Source organism: Eleginops maclovinus, chromosome 8 (genome assembly GCF_036324505.1).
Source record: "Eleginops maclovinus isolate JMC-PN-2008 ecotype Puerto Natales chromosome 8, JC_Emac_rtc_rv5, whole genome shotgun sequence".
Lineage (NCBI taxonomy): Eukaryota > Metazoa > Chordata > Actinopteri > Perciformes > Eleginopidae > Eleginops > Eleginops maclovinus.
Window position 1 is genome coordinate 14834764 of NC_086356.1, and position 22627 is coordinate 14857390.

Below are 22627 nucleotides of genomic sequence, written 5' to 3' on the forward strand. Positions count from 1 at the left end.
AAACTACTTTTTGTGGCCAGCTCACTCAAACATCATTTTACTGCAGATTTCATAACTCAGTATGTCTGTTTCCCTGACTGTTGAGTTACAACATGATTTGTTACAGGTTGTACTTCAACAGCAGGTACGAGTATATGTTCTGATTGATTGCTTCATTGCATAAATCAATGCATTAAAGACACTGACTGCCTGGAACAGAGCAATAAACGCCAACCTTTGTCCTCGTGCCAGTGATCTAAAGCGTTACTGAACCTCCCATCCTGATAAGATAAGATAAGATAAGTACTTTATTAATTCCAAACTAGGATTTTTTTGTTTTGTTTCAGCAGATAATGTTAACATTGCTTTTACTATTGAATGCCCTGATAGAGTATTTTTTACACTTGGATATGTATACACTTATCTATATAGAAGATCTTAAAGTATAAGAGTGTCAATATTTTGTGGCATAAAGTTTGTGTAAATCAACTTTACCCGTAACTGTTTATGTCACCTCTTTTTGCTTATTGAGTTTTCATCAGATTTGTAATCAACACCCACTGATTCCTTTTATTGAGCTGTTCCTAATCCAACAGGTTGAACTTTGCCCTCAGAAGGTACAGGAAGATTGTAATTGATGGTAATTGACCAATGAAATCACCAGACATATAAAAACACATTCACACAAAGAACATATAGCATTCTTTGCATTGTCATTTTATTGATTCACACACTGATTACATCTGATCACATACTATTGATTAGACTTGGAATGCACACTATCGTCATAGTCATTTTCAGTATAAGTATAATATGTTTTTAAAAAGAAACCCGAAAAGCTTTGTTTTACATACAGAGGCGTTAATTTATTGTCATTAAGAAGTCTCCTGATTGTGTAAAGCTCTTTTAAAACAGTTAAAATATTTGCTGACATAAAAATAATTAAAATATGGAATAGGAATTGTCAGTTAAATAAGAAGTAAATCTAAGTGACCAGTGGCCTTTCAATGCACTGATATGGACTGTTCAGGAAACTGTTTCGGTTTGAAGACCTTTATGGTACAAATGGTAATAAAATAAACCAAAAATAACCTGCACACATTGCTGATTTATTTATTTATTTAAATAATTATTTTTAATTTTATTTCTTAGGTTTTTAGTTTAATTTCATCCTCTGTACTCTTATTTGCTTGCTTCTTTGTTTTACACAGTGAAAATGAGCCAAAGCAATCGTAAAATACTGTAAATGCAGCTTGAAATTAAATGACCAGAGTCCTGATGACTGTCTGTATGAGTTTGTTTTTATCTTTCTCTCACTCTGCTTATTATACTGAGAGGTCTCACTCTGACCAACACGAATCACGTTTGAATTTTAGACCCTGCATTTGAACTCAGTGACGCAGTAATTATCTGTAGTTAGATGTTGGCTCCCTCTTGAGGAACGATTTGTGTACTGTCAAGAAACTGGAATAAAATAGTTCCTCTGTTACACAGCATGGTTTCTGACTGGACAAAAACGTCTATGTTGGGACAATACAACTCAATTATAACTGAATGAATACAAAATATAACATTTTGTCTGGTCCAGTTTTGTTTTACTCGTGATGTTTTAAATCCTGGGTAAACATTCCTGATATCATTGCATTTATTCGCTTTCCAAAAATATTTTTCTGTATTTTATTCAGAAGTGCAGTAAAGTAAATAGCAACATTTAAGAAAACTAAATAAATCTTAATTTAGCCCTAATGGGAACTTTTAGTTGAATCATTTTTATCAGTCTGGTCTACAATAGAAGATACGAGTTAGCATTTGGGATCTCAGTGTTTTTGTCTTTGATAATGTTGAGAGCCATTTTGAAACTGGATCCAGTCATTTCTTTTAAAGGCATATTCTGTCATGATCCTCACCAGTTTGCTCATATAGTTAACTATTATATTAACACAAAAAATAGTTTATGCACTTACAAAGCCCACAAAATAGAGGCAATAGATTATATCTTGCTAGCAGTTCAGTCCAAAAAGAGAAAAATCAACAAAATGCACGATAACACCCAACTGACCAATGTTATTAACTTGGAATATCATGCAATTAAATACCATCTACAGCATACTTGTAGTTAAGTCACCACGATGAAACTGGAAATTTACAAAAACAGCGTGATACTATAATTTCAACCATTGTCATAATTTCTGTAGTTAGCTTGCAAAGTCCAGTACATAGAGAATCAGTTAAGAACAACAGTAATATGTTAGCATGCTGCATGTTTTTCACAGTCTCACAGAGCGGCTAAGAGGGGTCCGGTCAACAAACAGAGGCGTCGGTTCGGGGTCAACTACACACCAGAGGAAAGCAGGATAATAACAAACGAAAAACTCCATTGAAGAACAAAACATAACAGATATTTAAATACACCCACTGGTGTCTCTCTGTGAGACATGCGGTACCGTTTGTTCATTTCACACAGGCAGCATTAGTCGTGCAGAAAAACAGCCAGAGTTAACAGAGGTAAGAGTCATGCTCGTCATAAAAAAAAAAGAAAAACATACCAGAATAAAAGGTTTAAAATGATTAACAAATATACTGTACAGTTGAAAGAGCACAACAATAGACTGCAGCCATAATAATACTAGAAGTCAAGTGACAATAATTTATGTTTGAGAAGAAATAAGAAGGTAAATCTTCAGCAGGAGAGTGCACCGCTGGAGGCTTCGCAGCACAGAGGACAGATGTTGTCCAGGTGTGCTGGGCAGCTGTAGGGAACTGAAGACAAGACGCAAGCTATAAAGAGTTTCCATTTCTTTTGGCTGATATGCCCTCTGCTGTGGTGAAGGGTTGATGATGGTAGCATAGGTGTAACTGTACGTTGTTGAGGTTGTGGAGAGGCAGAGAGAAGAGCGAGATGGGTGTGCAGAGTGCAGGAAAACGATCCCAAAATCAGACTCTTCAGACTCCTCTATCCAGCTGCACCTCTCTCTATCAGAGCTGCTCTCGGATTTTTCTATTTATTTCTTCTTTGTTCCTCACGGCTTAATCATCAGTCTCTTTTATCTGGAAAGAAGGGAGACAAATAATGATGTTATTTGAACCTGCTATGGGAGAGTTTTGGGTCACTTGTGGGCACTGGAAACAAGCTTTAAACACAACACTGACATAATACAACATGAAGCTAAAACCTGTTAGCTAACAGATGAAACTTACACAACACCTAGGTTAAAAATGCACTCTGTTTAGATGTACACAAAGAAAAATATGTAAAGTATATTTATTTGTATGTTTAAGAAAAAAAGTCTATTATAGTTTTTAAAAAATAGATAAATTAGTGTCATTTTTTTGGTTTTGTCTCCTAGGTTTTGTCCATCTATACTAATGTCGATAGAAGTCTGTGTTGAATCCATAGGGGTTTACACATTAAGTAACAAGCACCTTTGGACAGAACAAGGCTAGCTGTTTCCCCCTGTTTCCAGTGGGTATGCTAAGTTAAGTGTGTGTAAGCTTTGATTTTGCACCTCATCCCTGCAGTGGGGCAGCGGGAGCTCCTGAGCAGTGGAAGTGGACGTTTTGCCACCGGCTCTCCCTGCGGTGCCATACTCTGGTCTCTTCTGATTGGCTGGAGCGGGGATGTCCCTGCCCGTCCACAAACTGGGTCAGGCGGATGTAGGCGATGCAAGCGGCCTCCTCCCCGATCATGTGCACATGAGGGTTGAGGATGGTGGTGTGGATGGGTTTGCTGTTCTTGGAGAGGACTGATGGGAGAGACCGTTCAAACGTTAGAACATTTAAATGAACCAACAACTCAGGCTCTAATGGCTTGAATCATTTTAATTAGTAGTCTTACGATTGTCAAAGTAAAATCTATGGAAGTCCATTCCCTCCACCAGATTACCCAGCCCCTCCGGCTCGAATGAGGTCAGACCAGGGTCGCAGATCTTCCTGTAAAATCATCCCGGATAAATGCAAGAAAATCTCCTTTAAATATCATGTTTTAAACTCTAAATCATGCTAGTGAAAGATACAAATGCTGGTACAACTCAATGCAAAATATTATTTCAGCAATTATGTAGAACAGTTCTATAACAGCAGAACAGGAAGGAACATTTTTTCTTTGCCCGCACCATTTTGATGACATCAAAGTGTCATTTTGCAGTATTTTGATCGGAGAAGAAATTGATGGAAAGAGATATTATTAACCCTATTGAATTAGTTTATTTTGACTTAGTATCTCTAAACTCTTGACTTAGTAGCTTTACATTTTGATTAAGTCCCAAAAAAGTTTGACTTTAAATCATAATTGTGATATAGTATCTTAACATTTTATTAGGTAGCTTTAGGTTTTGACTTACTGTCTTTTAAATCTTATCTAGGAAATAATTATTTAAATACCTCAAAACATTTACTTATTTGGACAACTTTTGATCAACAATCTCCTTACTCTTTACTCACTGTACTATAATTTTGACTTAGTAATCAAAGTTCATGTTTTTACTAGCAATACATTCTTTGATAGTGACAAACTAAAAAGTAACAAACAAATTTGACTTAATATCACAGAATTAAGCAGCTTTAATATCTCAATATTTTACTTGCCGTGATTTTGATTTAGTAAATCATATAACTCACATGTCTAAAAATGTGAACTTCATAAGTACAAAGTTTTATCACGTCATGAATATTTTTATTTTAAAATGCATGATTCACCATCTATTGTCTTTCTCCTGGCCTAAAAGGTCTCCCATCACTGCAGACTCACTTTGCCCAGCCCCCCCCCTCCCACTCAATCTGCTTAAGCATTATTCCTAATTGTGTGGCAGGTAGAGAAAAAAAGCCAGTGAAAGGGTACAACAATGACTGTAATTTCTCTTTTATCTGTTAGTGCAAAGACAAACCACCTTTGTATGTCAATCAGATTAATGGTTTTCTGTGGCTGACTACTTGAGTGTTCATTTTACAGTATGAAATCAAACTTTTCCTACAAGCTGTGGAAAAACCAGAAAGAATTAGATATGGACTCACGCATATGCCTCAAAGTCTCCATTGTTGACAGCTTCAATAAGCTGCTCTGTGATCTTAATGATCTCCTGTTTGCGAGCTGCAAAAAAGAAACAAAGGGATTGTATTTCACATGACAATTCAACCAGATAATAAAGTCACAGAGCACTTATTCTCTCCTGCACTTAACTCAGCTCATTAAAGCAACTCATTCACAAACCATAACGAACATCCTGAGGATGAACTCACCTAATACCACGTTATTCATTGCGAGTCCTATCAGTCATCAATGAGAACTCCACCGTGCTACTGTACACATAAAAACTTCTTCCATGCAGAAAGTAGTTTCTCTCTCCATGATCCTCGCCTACATATCCACCTTTTTATAAGAAATGTTAAAAAGTCACTTCCTGCCCCATCTATATGCTGTGCTGCTCTTTACCTCCATCCATCTTCCATCACATTTCTGGTTTGCATGTGAAGCTACTTGAGCTCATCACGCTATTCTTGTCCCAGCGCTTTAGATGAGATTTACTGTGTCCTGCTTCTCCCCTCATTCCCTTCCACCACTGAGAGAAAGGCTTAGCTTGCTCTGATTTACTCCCTATCTCTCCATCTCTCCCTCCTATTCCCTCCCCTCACTCTGTATCTCAGTCTCTCTGTCTGTTTGGTGTTCCTTATTTTATCCTGAGCCTCTATATAAACCTTATTAGGTTAAATATACAAAAAAATACTAAGCTGGGGTAAGTAGGTATTAATATCTTCAAACTGCAAAAATAAAAGTCATTAATTTGTGAGTTTTTTTCTTGTATATTTACCACTGTGATATCAGAATATATCAAAGTGTTTTCTTATAAATGTACAACTTTATTCTAGTAAAGTTTAGTTGCATTTGCTCTGCTCTACCCCTTCAATGCAATGAAAAACAAAGCTCTTTAAAACTAGCAGCATGTAAACCTGTAAAGGTTCTCTCCACCCTAATAAAACATTTACTTACCTAACTCTATTAGTGCCCAGATCATTTAGGGTTCCAATTGTCGAGGTTTTGAGTTATATTTTGTATTTTTGTTTGTATATTTTGTCACCTGATCACGGTGAATTGCAAATAAGAGAGGATCCACAGGATCCCTAACCTGGGGGTCAAAGTAGGTAAAAAGATGGGAGGATAAAATAACGTTTCTTTCTTCTCTGACTTTTCTCAAATTGTGTGAAGTCCTGGAGGACTTTCAAGGCTGAAGTTTCAGCTTCACCGTCTTTGTACAAGATTACACCTTATTATGGAAATAGAATACAACTATTAAAGAAAAATATATGGCTGAATGCTTAAGGACTTCTCATGGTTGCTAATTGACTGTTTTACTCAATTATTAAGGGCCGCAGGTGATCATTAACTGTTTCAGTTTTGAATTTTGTTTCTTAGGTATTAAAAATTATTCCTGTCCAGATTTGCACATCATGGTGAGATACTTGTGGTCCGTATTCATTCAATCAATCCTTACAGCAGTGGCCATTTAAAGACACAAATGGCAGAGATATGCACTTTTTTTTGTTACTAACACAGTGATGGTACATTTTTGGTTGCAACCTCTAGAGGCACCAGTTATGGAATATTAATGTAGGTAAAAGTAGCCACAGTGTATGAATACTAAATCATTGGATTAAGTAAATTTACAAAAGTGATTACTTATGTTATAACTTTAATGTTGCAGCAGGTGAACTTGGAGCTAATGTGATGATGATGATGATGATGATGATGATGATGATGATGATGATGATGATAATAATAATAATAATAATAATAATAATAATAATAATAATAATAATAATAGTAATATAAAACTTGATTTATATAGCACCTTTCATGCAAGATGCAGCCCAAAGTGCTTCACAGAGTAAGACAAGATACAAAATAATGAATATGGTACAGCACTTAAAACTAGTTATAAATAAACAGAAAGAGTTATACCACTAAAATTACCCCAAATTAAAAGCCAAACTAGAAAGATAGGTCTTTAATTAACTTTTAATGGAGTTTGCTAATATCCAATGGGAGGCTGTTCTACAGTTTGGGGCCATACAAACAGAAAGCAGCCTCCCAAAGTTTCTTGTAAAATACTTTAAGTACTTCTAAAAGAAAGGCATTGGAGGATCTGAGTGTCCTTGTAGGTTTGTAAAATGAAAGGCAGTCACTGATATATGTAGGGGCCAGGTTAAGTCTTGTAAATCATTAAAAGCACTTAAGCACAGAATAAGTTCTGTAAGACACCGGTAACCAGTGCAGTGGTGCCAGCACATGGGTAATGTGATCTGTTTTTAGTGTTTGTTAAGATCCTGGCTGCAACATTCGGAATTATTTATACGTTTTTTTAGGGAGACAGTGAAAAGAGAATTGCAGTAGTGCAAACGATTAGTATGAAAGCATGTAAAACCTTGACTAAATGTTAAGAACTTTATATACCGCAGGCTGGATATATCTATATAATAATGTATCATGAGCTAATCTTGTATTAATAATCTGAATCTGAAAAGTAACCAATGCTGTAAAATAAATGAAGCTGTGTGGAGCTCACCTTTCACATCCTCATCCTCAATAGTGGTGCTACTGCTGTCAGATGATTCCTGCAAAGTGCACACAATATTAATTGCAAAATCACATGAAAAAAGCATACATACACACTCGCATAGACACACACAATCACTCACACGTTTTCAGGCATCGAGTATACAGCATTACTCGACTTTAACACAACGTTTTGCCAAAAATACAGCAACAGATACAGCTGTACGTGTGACTCAGCAGCACACTGCTGACGGACACACACAACTGCAAAGCACAGGACGTTAAGCCACCGTGACACAGTCTCCACATCTGGGTGATGAGGGGTTAATCTGACATCTGACAACAGACATGGATTTCTCAGCCAGCAGCAGGAAACCACTGAGCTCCATTTTTCTGAACACAGAGGGGCAGTGTAACACAACCAAACACCTCACAGGAACCACAGCTGCAGCTTCTCACACTCTCGCCATCGCTCTCATGCATAAATATACAAATAACGAAAACACACAGATAAATATATTACGCCAAAACACACAAATCCAGCTTTGTCTAAGTATAGCTTGACCCCACACAGATAGAGAAACGGAGTGGAGACGAGGATGAGAAATGAAAAGAGGTCAGGAAATATAGAGATGGAGTGAGGGAAGATGTACCTTGGTCCCATCTATTGGATTATAGATAACAGTAGTCTGAGGCTCCTGGAGAAGAATGGAGAGAAAAGAGAAAATGGGAGAGAGGCAATAGAGAGGGGATGTTTAATGGTGACAAAATGAGAGTTTGAGACATAAGAGGAAGATTAATAGAGAGTCAGATGTGAGCAATACATGGGAAGATTTGAAAGAGTTAATGATGAAGGATGGTTGCAAGTTCCGGATTTAACTATCAATGCTAATGAGTGATCTGTGCTAATGCTAGATATGATTCTCTTACATACACACTCACACACAACATATCAACTGTCTCTTTTCATACAAATGGAATCATTGAGAACCACATATATAAAACAAAACATAAAATAACGTATCATCTTCTCTATATATGGTCTTTTACTTCATAAACAAGTGCTGTTAGCCACACAGATACAGCAAGTAGCCTTAATAAAGCTGATATAGATATTTCCCTCTAAAATATAAAGTTGCATAAAAGGGAAATACTTAAAGAAATTAAAAAAAACCTAATCCTTATTGGAGTTAGTTACATTTAACCACTGGCTAACAGTCTCCTGGCTCTGGCTCCACATTCTCGTAAAAACATTAGAGTGCTTTCATTTAACTCCTGGCAAGAAGGGGAAGAAGTGCATTCCCCCATTTGTCAACAAATTCCTGAGAAAGCTGCGAACCTTGATTTAATAAATGGAGTTATATCAACAAATCACTTTGATACACACACTCTCCATTTTAAAAGTGTAGAGATTGGATGGACAGACGAACACAAGAGCTGCATACCAGTGCAGCAGAGACGTGGCCTTTGGGACTGGTGACTGTGCTGTTTCTCGTGCTGTTTGTCTGCGGCTGTGCAGGGAACACAAAGTGCTACATTAGTGCTCAGCAACAATGGTGAGAGGTGCCATCTGCCAGTGGTAAAGTGGGTGGTTACTTTGTAAAAAAGTGTAATAGACGCAAAAAATAGCAGATAGGAGCAGAAGAGTGCTCCAGAGTCAAGAATAGTGGGTCGAAAGAACGGAGAGCACTCAACTTCCAGAGAGCAATCAGACAGAAAGCAGATGCGCTGTAGATCAAAAAAGGTTTCCTCACATTTCTCACTTCAGAATTAATTAGATAAAAGGTTTTCTACAATTCATCATGTCATTTGTCCCTGCAGTAAAATCTATATCAATCCCAGTCAGAGCTCTGATACTCCAGCCTCGGTCTTTTACGTTCTCATTGGCCTCTCCTGATGCTGTTTAGCAGATGGCGAATAAGAACCAATGACAGCTGTGCACCTCTGCAACATCTGTCTGACATACACTTCCATTTTGTCGAACTGCATGGGCTCTTCATTAGCATTTTTTAATGTATCTCTCTTGAGTGCAACAGTCAACTGCATACAAACACACACAGCGCTTATGAAACAGGCCATTCACATAAGACACCATAAACAGCCAACAACATGCTAAATACACAGACACCTTGTTTCATAAGGACGCACATAACCAAAAGCTACTCTGACAGCAGGCACAAACACACAAATGCAGGCACGACGTGGCGACTTCATGCTTTAAACCGATTAAATGAGTATTTTTCTGCTCATTATTCTCCTCGGCGGAGCTGCCTGTAATTGGAGAGTGTTCGACTGAATAGGAAGAAAATAGTCAGAAACTCAGTTCTGGCCATTATAGGCGGAAGATGGAAAATGGTAAGAGAGAGAAAAGAAGACCACATGTAAGACCACTTGTGAATATGTAGACTTCCCATGTTACCACCTGTTTGCACTTAATTGAGTGTATTTGAGTATTTCAATTAGAGTTTTGAGGGACAAAAGGTCACTGCAGATATCAACATGATCCTAACCCTAACCCTAACCCTAACCTTACGATGATAAACAACACATCTAAAGTGACTCCACACTTGCGTTCAACACTGATGTCAGTATTTACCTAGGTTCTTTTAAATGCAGGTCTTGGAGTATGAAGAGTTCTTTATTACAGCAATCCAAAAAATATGTGTCTTAATGATACAAAACAGATACATCTGACTTTATAGAAACAGTGTAACCAAAAGAGGCCCTGCAGTGGGCTAACCACCCATCGTTATAAATATTTCACCACAGCTCTAATGGGAGAAATATGAAGAAATATTCCCGAGTTAAACAGGAAGTGTGTGACAGTTGGTGTAGCCCTGAGGTGACCCCAGCTGTGGCATTAACTCTAGCATAAAGGTCGCCTATTAGCGTCACTGAAAATCAAAGGGCAAAAATCAGCCTGTTTATTTTTCCAGCATTGGATTTCCCCTTTGAAGGTAGATTTGCTGTGATGTTTATCCTGCCGGCAATCCAGAGGGATAAACGAGCATCCAGCCGGAAAGTCCCATTTAAAATCCATAATCTCTACAGCCTTTTTCTGTAGTGTCCATATTTCGTGACTCCCTACTGCTTTCTGATTAATTGCAGCAGAGAACAACCTCATTCTTCCATCACTGGCAATAAAACTGGTACTCACTCACTCGATAATGCTGCTCTGTAAAAGCCAGTCTTGATATTTGAACTAGAAACCCTCGTAACCCTGTGTAACAAATCATTTGTGTAAAAGTTATGCCAATGTCAGGCGGTTGATTTTACACTTTGGTAAAAACTGAAATGTCCCAACAAGTATTGCTTTAATTAAAGTGTATTTTGTACAGATATTCATGTTCCCCAGCTCAGAAATCCTTTTGTTAGAAATGTCTCTTTTTGATGAATTGCCATGATATTTGATATGTAATAACTTTATTGATTTTCCTCTAGAACCACTACCCCCTCAACATTTGAATGTGGCCAATACTTTGATTTATGATCAAATACCTCCAAAATTAATGGCATTTACACTAGCCTTGTACATACTTGAGAATGTTAACATTGTCGTTGTGAGCGTATTAGCATGCTGACAATACTCTAGCTGTTATGTATTTGAGGCATTCTTCCTTTGTAAATAATGAAAAGGGAGAAGGAGAACAAAGAAGGAGAGAGCAGTGAATCGTATCTTTTGTTGAACTCTGTTTGAACACAGTCTGTCATCAAGAAAGATGGACCTTAGAGTATCAGATACACTGAAGGAGGAGCAGGACGAGGACAGGAATGTTTTCTGGCTCTGAGGACGAAAGATTTCCCCCAAAAAGTGAATTGTCAGGAGCAAAAATCAGAAACAGGAAAGGAAATTCTGAGAAATGTCAATGCACTGCACCATAATTATTTCACATGAGGGTTGTTATTTGGAGGGGGAAGGTGATTTATATTCCTACTCAATAAATGATCTTTGCGTTACAAGAGCACAAAAGACATGTGTAGCCTTTTTAAATGAACGTGTGCCGTGAGACGGAGTAATGATGTTTAATTTTGCAGGAAACAGAGGCAAGTGGTTTGTTCAGCTTGCACATTAATTACACCCTTTATGCGAGAAACCAAGCTCTGAATCTGCCTTTGTTTGTGAGTCACACTCTGATTCAACTAAACATCATTTTAGATTTACATACTGAGGTATTGTCCTCTCGCTCTCAACAATGTGTGTTAAACACATGGTGAGAGGATTTAATGTGAAATGCACATCTTTGTCAGATGTTCTGACGTGAACGATAACTCTTTTCTAAAAGACGTTGTGATGGTTAGATACTGATGCATGTAATTAAAGCAGCGTTAATTGTGGGGAAGCAGAAGAAAGTTAAAAACACAGCAACATATACCATTTTAAATGAAATTGGTCAACTGTAACCTAAATATTTATGCTATTGTTTGACTTCCACCAACTACTGGGCGAAACATTTAGCTTTTTAGCTTGTAAATGTTGGAAAGTTGCAAAAGCAATTCTGTGTTGGAATTTCCTGTTTCTTGTCAGCAACACCTTTCACATTGCATGTTGTTCATTTGAAAATATTGAATTGAAACTGAACATCAATGGAGCTAAATGTATTTTATCTCTGTTATTATCATAACTTAAGTACAAATCAACAGGATTTGCTCCATTCAGGCAAAGTTTCTGTGAGATTATGACTTTTTAAATCTTTTTCAGCACTCTGGTTGTGGCCCAATAATACTATTGGAAGTTCGATGGCTCACCAAAAACATTAGGTCTTATCCAAATTGTAAGGTAATCCGATGAGTAGTCAAGAAATCCTCCTGCGGTTAGCAAAGCAAAAAGTCCATGGGACACTCAAAAGGATTGGAAAAGACAAACAGAGAAACTCAGATTAGTACCACACCACACAGTAAAGGCACTGGTGTGAGGTCTCCTGCTGCTACTAGGGTTCTGTTTTTGTTTTGATTCAGTCTTTCCTTGTCTTGTCTTAGTCCCTTTGTGTCTGATATTCGAGCTGACATTTCTAATGATTAGTTTTCCATGGTTTTTTGGATTATGTCATCGTTGTTTTGGTTGCAAATGTTAGGTAAAGACAGTTTTTTCTACCCGAGTTGTCCTTTACTTGTGTTCACAGCAGTCATTACAGCTGGGGAGTTACGGTGGCTTGAAGCCTGGCTTTAGCTGAACTGGACTGGAAATTAAATATCAAAACCTAAGAATCAACCTTATTGATACACGTTTTGACCTTGATCTCTTGAAAGCCACAAGTCACTATCAGTGGTTACTGTGTAGTTCAGTGTGGTCATAAGCCTTACTGTGGTTTAAAAGCCCAAGAAAACAGTCAATTTCCTGGCTTGCAGTCAATAATAGAGACATCAGCTACAGCTTTCACTCCCCTTTAAAGATGATAAAGTATATATAAAGCAGCCTTATAAGAATTGTCCTTAGCTTTTGGAACATGTTAGAGAAAAGAAAAGAGCATATTCCCAGGAAATGGCTGGAAACTGAGAAGAACGTGAAATACAAATACAGAGAGAAAGGAGAGCGGGTGCTAACGCAGGGGTACTGAAATAGCTCCAGGGTTGTGTGCATTGGTGTGACGTCAGGGTGCAGCAAAGGAGAAGCTGTGATTATGTAATGATAGATTAATCATCTGGTGGGAAATAATCTGAGATTAGCATCGGGCCACCCGAGGAGGGGGTGGGGGGGGGGGGGTGGTGTCAGGGGAAGAGAGGAAGAGGAGAGGCTGAAAGAGGGAAAAATACGCCCAGGTTAATGACAGAGAGCGTGTCATAAAGAAACAGGTCAAAAGAGACTGAGAGAGAGGAGGAAGATGAAGCAGAATCGGATGCTTCACTATTAAAGATGTTGAACTCCAAAAGGGTATAGTGAACCCAAAGTCCCGAATAATATAATGTATGTTATGTAACGTCAATCATTGTCTAGAACAAAAAAGATCCAAATGTTGTGCACAGAAATCTTACTTTCTAAGATCCAAATCTGGACATAAAATACAATCTTGTATGAACATGATCCATATCTTGTGTATGATTAATTATCTTGTTTATCTCCATTTCCTATGGACACAAAAAGTATCTTACGTAAACAAGATAGATATCTCATGCATATTACATTTTAATCTTATGTGCAAGATCTATATCTTTCACACACACATGATTTAGTGGAACACTTCATTTTAACATATGCACATGTCTGTGGCGGCTACCTTACCTTTTGTATGCTTCTAAAAATAGCTCAAGATTATCATCATCTGCACAAGATAATACAATTTTGTACTTGATGTTGTCCCAAGATAAAAACTAAATGTCATGCTTGTTGAGTGCTACAAAAAGGTCTGTATGTACTTTTCTTCATCTGAGACAAATCCAACCCTAACCCACATTAAACTGCTCACTTAGAGTTTACACAAAGGCTTCACACTGAATCATGCAAGCACATTTGCATAGCACCACAGCAGATACACCACACACACATGAACACACATTGCAACAGTGCAGAGTGCATTAAACACTGACCACAGACACTGAGAGAGCCTGACAGAGTGCAACACTTTACAAACACTTGTGGGACTAGAGAGGAGCTAACAGGGGTGCAGCGATAACGTCAGTCACTGCAGCTTCAGCCTCTGAGTACTCTTTTCAAATGAGACAGTGCAGGGACCAATACTTTAATGAGCTTAGCTTTGGCACCAGGATTTCATTTTGGATGAAAAATGTCTGCAGTGGAGTGATGCAAAAAGATAGCTGTGCCAAACTGAAATGTCTGAGAGCGGAGAGGAGGAAACGCAGCTCCATCAAACCAGAGAGAAGTGAGCATCGGAAGTGAGAGGATCACCCTTCAAAATAAAAGTGCACAATGTCCTTTTCACATTTATGTTCCTTAAGTGAGATTTCACATCAGAAAGTGTTCTTTTTTCTTTAAGTAGGATTTTGTATATCTTCACACTTATACTGACTTTTGTGATGTTTTTTATTCTCAATTAAGGTAATTAAATAATGTTTAATTGAGTAACTTGCTACACACAATGTTAACAGGATGTGTTGATATAAACTACATCCATTTCAGAGTATTTTACATTGTTTAATAACTGGATATTACTGTATCTTCAATTGTGTTTTCTTCAGTGTTGTCTGACTGCATCTGGCCATATTGTTCTATGGTATTTTTCAATAGAATCATTTATATTATATTATTTTTGAAATATTACTAATCTTTAAGAAGAAGAGGTTCATTTTTTAATTCTAAACATTGCTATTGGCTCTTATTTTCTATTATTCTACATTTATTTGTAACACATTATTTTTTGTATTAGACTATCTTAAATAAAATATGTTAACTATGCTATTTTATGGCGCTTAACTGCATAAATAAAACTCTATAATAATCTGGTTCTTCAGCAAGTTGTTTTTCTTGCTTATTTATCAGGATTGCTTTAGAAAGCTACACTTTCTGGGATCCATAAAATACTCAACTATATTATTATATTTTTCGAAAGTCATTAGGAAAACAAATAATGAGGATTTTAAATCCCAATGAGACTGCTCCTGGCTTAATAAAAGTCTGAGTAACATGAAAGAACAACAGAAAAGGTAGGGCAGTTAGTGCCACACACAATCTGCTTACCCTGTGCCTTTAAGGCCGATAACAATATCTTGAGAAAATATGAAAGTGGACGCTGCAGCACTTGACAAAGTCAAATCACCTCGTACGCATCTGCCTTTGGAAGAAATATTTATGGAATAATGAAAGTAGTTCTGAGCGCGAAGGGCAACCGAACAGTGAGCAGGCAGGATAAGGATGTACAGAGGAAACGAGGCGAATAAAAATCGGTGAGGTAAGAGAAGAGAGTAGCTAGCTTACCTTGACATCAGTCTTCTTGTTGAGGAGACTCTTGGCTGCTGCAGAGAGGCAGAACGACACACCCTCAGTTGGAAGAGTACACATCATACACCTTCAGATGACCACAGCTCTCGAAATCTGCTCACTCAGACACAGCTGCAGCTGCACGCTGATGCATGCATGCATTGGCTAAAGTGTACCACTCAAAACTGAACATGCAGACCACAAACAGAGTGACAACGCTTGTCTCTCCACATGTCCTCCCCTTCTCCACCCTTAAGGGAAGGAAAAAAAGCCCCACTGTACAGAATTCATCCCTCCCTCTTCAAAAAAGAAAACCCTCCCTCCGTCCTGTAAAAAGACATTAAAAACCCAACGAATAAACACACACATTAAAAAATCTCCATCCAACTGGCACCTCCTAACCCTGATCCATTGCCCAACGTGTTAGATAAGCAGAGGGCATCGGGCATCATGACGGAGAAAAAAAGTCAAACTAATTCTCCATATAATCCAAATACACTCACACACGCAGATGCACGCACAGCTACAGATAGAGAGGGAGATTAGGAGTGAAAGCATGCTGGGAAGTGGGATGGAGATGCAGGTATGTGATAATGGGTTTGTTAATCTCAAAGAGTACGCTGGATTAGTATGAGTAACTGCAGAGGTCATTTATGGTCAGGAATTATTAATGACACTTTAGTGTAGCGGGATATCAGGTCAAAAATAAACATGCAGAATCTGACAAGTCTTTTGGTACTTTGATGCTGTTTATGAATGATGTACGGAAGAAAATGCATAAAAACCACCTCCTTGACGTTTCCATTTGCACCTCACACAAATGCATCCCTTCCTGCTACTGCACACACATGCAATTTTAATTCCCCTCAGGACATGTGACTGTATTGCACAACCAAGAAGTCGTAACCCATGATAAGCAAAGATATCAGAACAGTAATACTCTCTGCTTCCAGATAGGAGATGTGGATGCTTACCTTGGCAGACGTTTGTGAAGCATTAGAGGAAGGAAAAAGATTTAGGAGAAGAGATTAAAACAAGCTGAGGGTTAGTGTGAGTGTGTGATGTTGTGACACCGGGGGGATTTCCATTTAATCATGTCTGCTGTGAGTTCAGGGAGAGGAAAGGATATGAAGTTTTAGGAGAGGAGAGGGGGTAAAAAAGGTGGGAGAAGATGTTGAGCAGTGAGCAGGGGTACAGTTGAGATGAGTTTACAGTACCTTGCTCCACGATGCCAGCAGTGGTTCCAGGCACAGAGCTGACGGAGGCGGGGGCTGTAGTCTGCCGACCCACTTAAACACAGAGAGGAAGTTAGATGGTGAGGAAGTAAAGTCTATATTGGATAATGGATGAATCAGAATGAGATCCAGAATACTTTATTTTTCCAGGGGAAAATCTGTTTTCTGACAATTGCTCCATTTCAGAATAAAATAAAAGATACATAAAAAAAATTTAAAAATGTATATAAACATATAAAGTTAAAGTAAAATGTGCAAAGAAAACCTAATAAAAAATACATACATATATATATATATATATATATATATATACAGTATAATGAAATACAGTACATAAACATAGAAGTAAAATGTCCAATAAAAGACTAAATAAAATAATGTATATAAACAAATAGAATTAAAAGTGAAATATCCAAAAGGAGATAAAATAATAATAATAAAAAATGTGTATATATATATATATATATGTAAGCAAACAAAAGAAGTAACATTTCCGATAAAAGACATAATGAAATCAAATACATATTATAAAATATGTATATAATGTAAAAAGGTGAAGTAGCTATTCTTTGATAGTGCTTTCTTTTTAGAATAAGGATGGCAAGTATAATAAAAGCCAATGTGTTCTGATGGAATCTTTAAAAACGTTATTTAAAAACACAAATCTATCTTTTTTATCTCAGCAGAGCTGGCCAATGTAGTTTTTATCAAACAAACAAAAGTAAAAGTACATTTGTTAGGGAGAATTACGAGCAGCAGGGTGGTGTATGTGGGATTGTTTGTTGACTGTTTGTGTTTACAGTAACAAACAAACATGTCGCCCAGTGACACATCAAGGCGGCTAATTGATGTGTTTTTATAGTTACAACAATGGAGCGCTATGGCACAGATTAAGAAGATGTATTTGGCTTTGATAAACAAACAATACTTATCAGTAGATGTGTTTAATAGAATACAGAAGGATAACCTCTTCGAAGAATACGGCATTGCATAGTATGGATATTCTTTACATAAAATAGTCCATCTGTCCATTATGGCATTATTCTTCCAACAGTAGACTTCCAACACAGTGAGATAAACAGATGGATGTATTAGACAGTATATGTTATGTAATTCCTGTTATAACGCGCCTCTGATTGTGTTTGGTTCAATGATGACCCTACCATGGTCAGGCTAGTGTACTGTATTACGGCCAATATGATCAACTGATGTAAGCTCTTCACATATATTTACATTAAAGTTTATGCTAGGTTTTGCTTTTAGGTGACAGCAATGTGATAAAGGTAATTTAAAATTCTCCACAATATAGAAATACAAGTACTGCTTTATAAGTAAAAGTAAAACAGTGTTAGCATAAAAGTTTATCAAGTAGCAAGAAGTTAAATGACACTTTGTACGAAAGATTTCAAGATAAAATAATGGATACTATTGAATTAAAATGTTTAATATTACATTACATGTGACTTGTTAGATGCTTTTATCCAAAGTGACTTAAATACATTCAATACTGTTTTATTTATTATATATACAGTTTGGTAGCTTTATACTGTAAAAGTAAATATATAGTGTTCAAAATTCTTCGATGCCAAAATCTAAAGGCTCTAAATGAAAAACATATTTAGTAAGTTATGATGTGGGTTTATGTTCAAAAATCATTCATGTGGTTTAGGACGAATACCATGTCCTTGCATCGTTCTTTGTGGGGAACTACCTTGCAAGTGTAGCTAAAAAACAAACATAAACAAACAAATATTTGATTGTCTAGGGATTATTCATTTGATCTTCAAGCCATCACATTCTGACCATTCCATTTTCATATGTCTTGTGTATAAGCAGCAATATCGCCTCTATTAATAACTTCTAGGTCATGCAATCGCAAACCAGGAGAGCACTTAACATACTGTAATTACACATGGTCGGTTACGGAGATTAATGCTGATATGTTTTTATGGTGAATAAACCATTTGGAAGCCTGGTTAGTGCCGGTGGAAAGAAGCAAGATTCATTCCTGTAGAGTGGGAATAATCTCACCACATGGGCGCTCTCACAATAAAGCCAGATCTAATTACGTGTGACATTGAATATGATAAGTTGTGTACAGAGAAATGTTTTATTACTTCTGTACTTCGTGATTGATCTGATGTCACCAAACAGAGAGGATCAACAGCATCAAACTCAGACTGAATTTAGAAATCAGTCAAACAAGTTACACTGTGTGAGATTATGGAAATAAAAACCAACTAAATATCGCTGCTGAATTTCCTGCTTACTCTAACACTGCCGCCCATCAACCTGCTGTGTGTGTGTGTGTGTGTGTGTGTGTGTGTGTGTGTGTGTGTGTGTGTGTGTGTGTGTGTGTGTGTGTGTGTGTGTGTGTGTGTGTGTGTGTGTGTGTATGTGTGTGTGTGTGTGTGTGTGTGTGTGTGTGTGTGTGTGTGTGTGTGTGTGTGTGTGTGTGTGTGTGTGTGTGTGTGTGTGTGCATGTGTGAAGAGATGGCAGAAGACAGATGGCATGTCATCCTGTCCTCCCCTGCTCTCATGCTCAAGGAGCTGCACTCACCAGAGAAGTTCCTGGAGACGAGCATGGTGGTCAAAATGGCACCCTGCGGAGGAAGTGGAGGAGATGAGGGTTTAAAAAGTGGGGGACATTCTTCATGCACCTCTTTATGTTGATATAATGTCAATTTAACATTTTGTGTACAAATAAGCACCCTGGTCACTTTTGAAAGTTACAAAAGCACTCTTTCAGGTCTGACTTTCTCTCGAGGTAAAATTGGCATTGTGTTTTCTCAATCTGCATTCCTTTATGCATAAAAGACATGAAATCTATTTAATAAACCATTAAATACTGTGAAAGATGTTGTAATGTTGATCAGAAGATTGCTGCCATATTAAATCATCTTATTAAAATGATCACACCCTTGCGGTGCGACCAGGGAAAAAGTTGTTTAAAAAAATCGTTTGTACAACAAATATGACCAAATTTAGTGTAATTGTAACCACATTTTCTGAACATCTTCAAAAACAAAATTCAAATAAAGGCTTCTGCCTCTCTACAGCTGGTAGAGCTCATCTCCATCTTCACCTGGTGACTCCTAGTGTTTTCAATCTTCCTTTATTCAAACAGTATGAATGAACAAATACATGGAGGCTTCACAGAATGTGAGCTATTAAGCATTAAACAATAATCACAATTTAACATCCTGCCATTCATCGCTTTAAAAAGACAGCAGGAAAAAAGTCTGAATCCCTCTATAATAACATTTAATTACGAAACTGATGTGCAAATGTCTCAATGATGCATCACTCAAAATATATTTCAAAAGCCTGCCAGATGACAGGAAACACTCCTCTTCCTCCCTGTCATAACATTTATAACTCATCACTGTTCTCTCTCTCGCCCAATTAAACTTACATTATTGCCAGGGTTAAATTACATTTTCCACTAGAGAGCAAAATAGATGATCACAGGATGACAAGATCTCTCACTCTGTGCGCGTGAGGTGCCAAATATCGCAGGAGCACTGGGTTTCTTTTTGTAAATGGGATGTCATCTTTGAATAAAACATCAACTTAAAAGTCCGAATAAGAAGAAGCTGTCACTTTTACCAGACAGATTAAGCCAGTAATGTAACATATTGCCTATCGAAAAAGGGGTTTAGGGAGATATAAGATGGATATAAAAATGAGATCTTGCTGAAGATGTTTGGATTCAGGATGTTATTTGGTAGAGTAAACATCCACAGAGCAACAGATACTTTAGAGAGAACCATGGAGCGTGTTCACACCTTGAGTTTCCTCCTGGCGTTAAACTTCTTCAGGCACTCGACTGTCTCCTGTCTGTGCATCATAGAGGCCACTGTGGAGCGTTGCTGTGAGGAGACAAGAGAGGAAGAGATGCTGAAAATAAAACATTAGAGGAGCAGCTCTGACAGTGACAGGTTTATGTGGGCAGGAGCTGTCGGAGACACTCGCTTCCCTGAAATCTGTTGGTTCTGAGGCTCTTTAGGGGACGACATTTCTGGCAAAATTGTGCAGGGGTATTTTCAGATTCTGCCTGCGGTGCCTCTTTAGCTACACCTGGCATTGGCATGAAGACACACTGTAAATACATTTAAACAATTTACTCCTTATAGGATTGATCATGGGTGAGTGGAGACGCTTGCATAGCGTTGAAAACACAGCTGGTTGTTATATAAATGTGAAAAAGTCTGGGAAAACTATTTTCATCTCGGAAACTACTTCAGATAAACTCTTTAATTGCACATATTAGAGTTTTTCAAAAGCTGATGATCCTGATACTTTTGAAGATGCAGAGCAAACAGAAGTGCTTATCCCTGAGATATTTTGCTCTTCTGCCCTCCTGGGTAAAACAATCGTTCAAGATAAACTGACCCAGAATCTGCAAATATCAGTGATTGCATGTTTGGAAACAGATGGTGCTGATATTTGGCAGCTTGGGACGGATGTTCATAAACTTGCTTTTGGAGGATGTACAAATTACACATTTTTGGGAGTGTGAAACAGGAGCAATGAAATACTGATTCCGGTCTGCAGTTACAGTTTAAATACAGAGTCTAAATGTTTCTTCTTGGTGTAAAATACTTTTCATCTTTGCTTGAATAAAACATAAAAGAAATAGCAACAGTGCAATTCAGACACCAAATGTATTTTTTACATATTCTGCTCATTTTCAGGTTCATATTTGTATTTTGTCCCTCGACTGGGACATGTCTCCAAGCTTTAATGTTCAAAAAGTTCTTTATTGTTCTCAGACTGCCTGTGCTGCGGCATCTCTTTTCACCCTCTGTCTGAAACCAGAGCCCAGTCTGCTCTGAGTGGTTAGCTGGCTCTGTTGTGATTGGTCTAACATGTACAATGTGTGAGCACTAGCCAATAGTTTCCCTCAATAATTATCTAACTGTGATTTCTCCTCAGAATGTTGAGCTGATTACCTTTTTAAAAAAAGGCTAACTTTATATTATTCAGCAATGTAGTTTAGAGAATAACTGTAAAAGAGCTTTTTAGAGGCATCATGGTGCTATTGAAACATGTTTTAATGTAACTCTTCTTTATCTTGTTGAACTGTTGCTTAGAGGTACGTTTATCTCTTTTTATATGCATTTTTCTTTATGTACTTACGCAGACCCATGGGTGCTTCAGAGCCTCCTGGGCAGTGATTCTCTTGGCTGGGTTGATAGTCAGCATCTGGTTGATCAGATTTTTAGCCTCTGGAGTCACAGTGTCCCACTCTGGGGAGGAAACTAAACACACACACCAATGCATGTTCACATATATTAAATATGAGCACCATAATGTTGGATTTAAAGTGAGAGAAACGGAGAGGAGTGATAGCACAAAAGAGGCAGGCTCACATCGTACGCTCCGGCTTTGATCTGCTGGTAGAGTTTGTGCTGGTCCTCGTCCCAGAATGGAGGGTATCCAACCAAAAGGATGTAGAGGATCACACCTACACAGCGAAAACACAACCTTTGTCTGAGTGACGAGAAGGAAAGCGAGGAGGCGGCGGTTAGAAAAAACATTAAAAAAGAGCTCACCACATGCCCAGATGTCTACTGGTTTACCATACGCCTCCTTCCTCAGCACCTCTGGGGACAAGTAGCCGGGAGTCCCTGCAAAACCTGCAAAATAAACACAGACAAACACACATCAGGGTATAGTTACCTGTTACCACATTTTTACTTGCATTTCTATAAAACAAAACTCAGGGTTTGTTTTTTTCCAGTTTCAAACAATCATTTAACTTCTTTTAAAAACATGACCACGATTGTCCCCAAACCGAACCATACTGTATGTTTGATATTGTAACAGTTGTCATTTTAACCTAAACACGAATGTGTTGGTAAAATTAACCAAGCTAAGTTTGTAAGACATAGTGTTGTCACTTTATGAAAGGAAGTCCCTGACAATTAAATGTGGTCTGGCAAAACAAACACAAACAACCAACAGCATTATGTTGTTGTCTGGAGGAGTAGT

At 37.7% G+C, this 22627-nt stretch overlaps 1 protein-coding gene across 1 annotated transcript in view; it reads right to left on the reverse strand.

The window, feature by feature from the left end:
• Positions 1 to 654: 654 nt before the first annotated feature.
• Positions 655 to 22627, reverse strand: part of LOC134868487 (calcium/calmodulin-dependent protein kinase type II subunit beta) — a 39115-nt gene continuing 17142 nt past the window's right edge. The window contains 14 exon segments of the mRNA XM_063889666.1: positions 655 to 3027; positions 3486 to 3722; positions 3815 to 3909; positions 4990 to 5065; positions 7536 to 7584; positions 8179 to 8223; positions 8971 to 9036; positions 15393 to 15430; positions 16613 to 16684; positions 19191 to 19233; positions 20419 to 20502; positions 21773 to 21894; positions 21987 to 22100; positions 22189 to 22272. Coding sequence (XP_063745736.1) covers positions 3487 to 3722; positions 3815 to 3909; positions 4990 to 5065; positions 7536 to 7584; positions 8179 to 8223; positions 8971 to 9036; positions 15393 to 15430; positions 16613 to 16684; positions 19191 to 19233; positions 20419 to 20502; positions 21773 to 21894; positions 21987 to 22100; positions 22189 to 22272 — 1124 coding nt within the window. The 3' untranslated portion in view covers positions 655 to 3027; position 3486.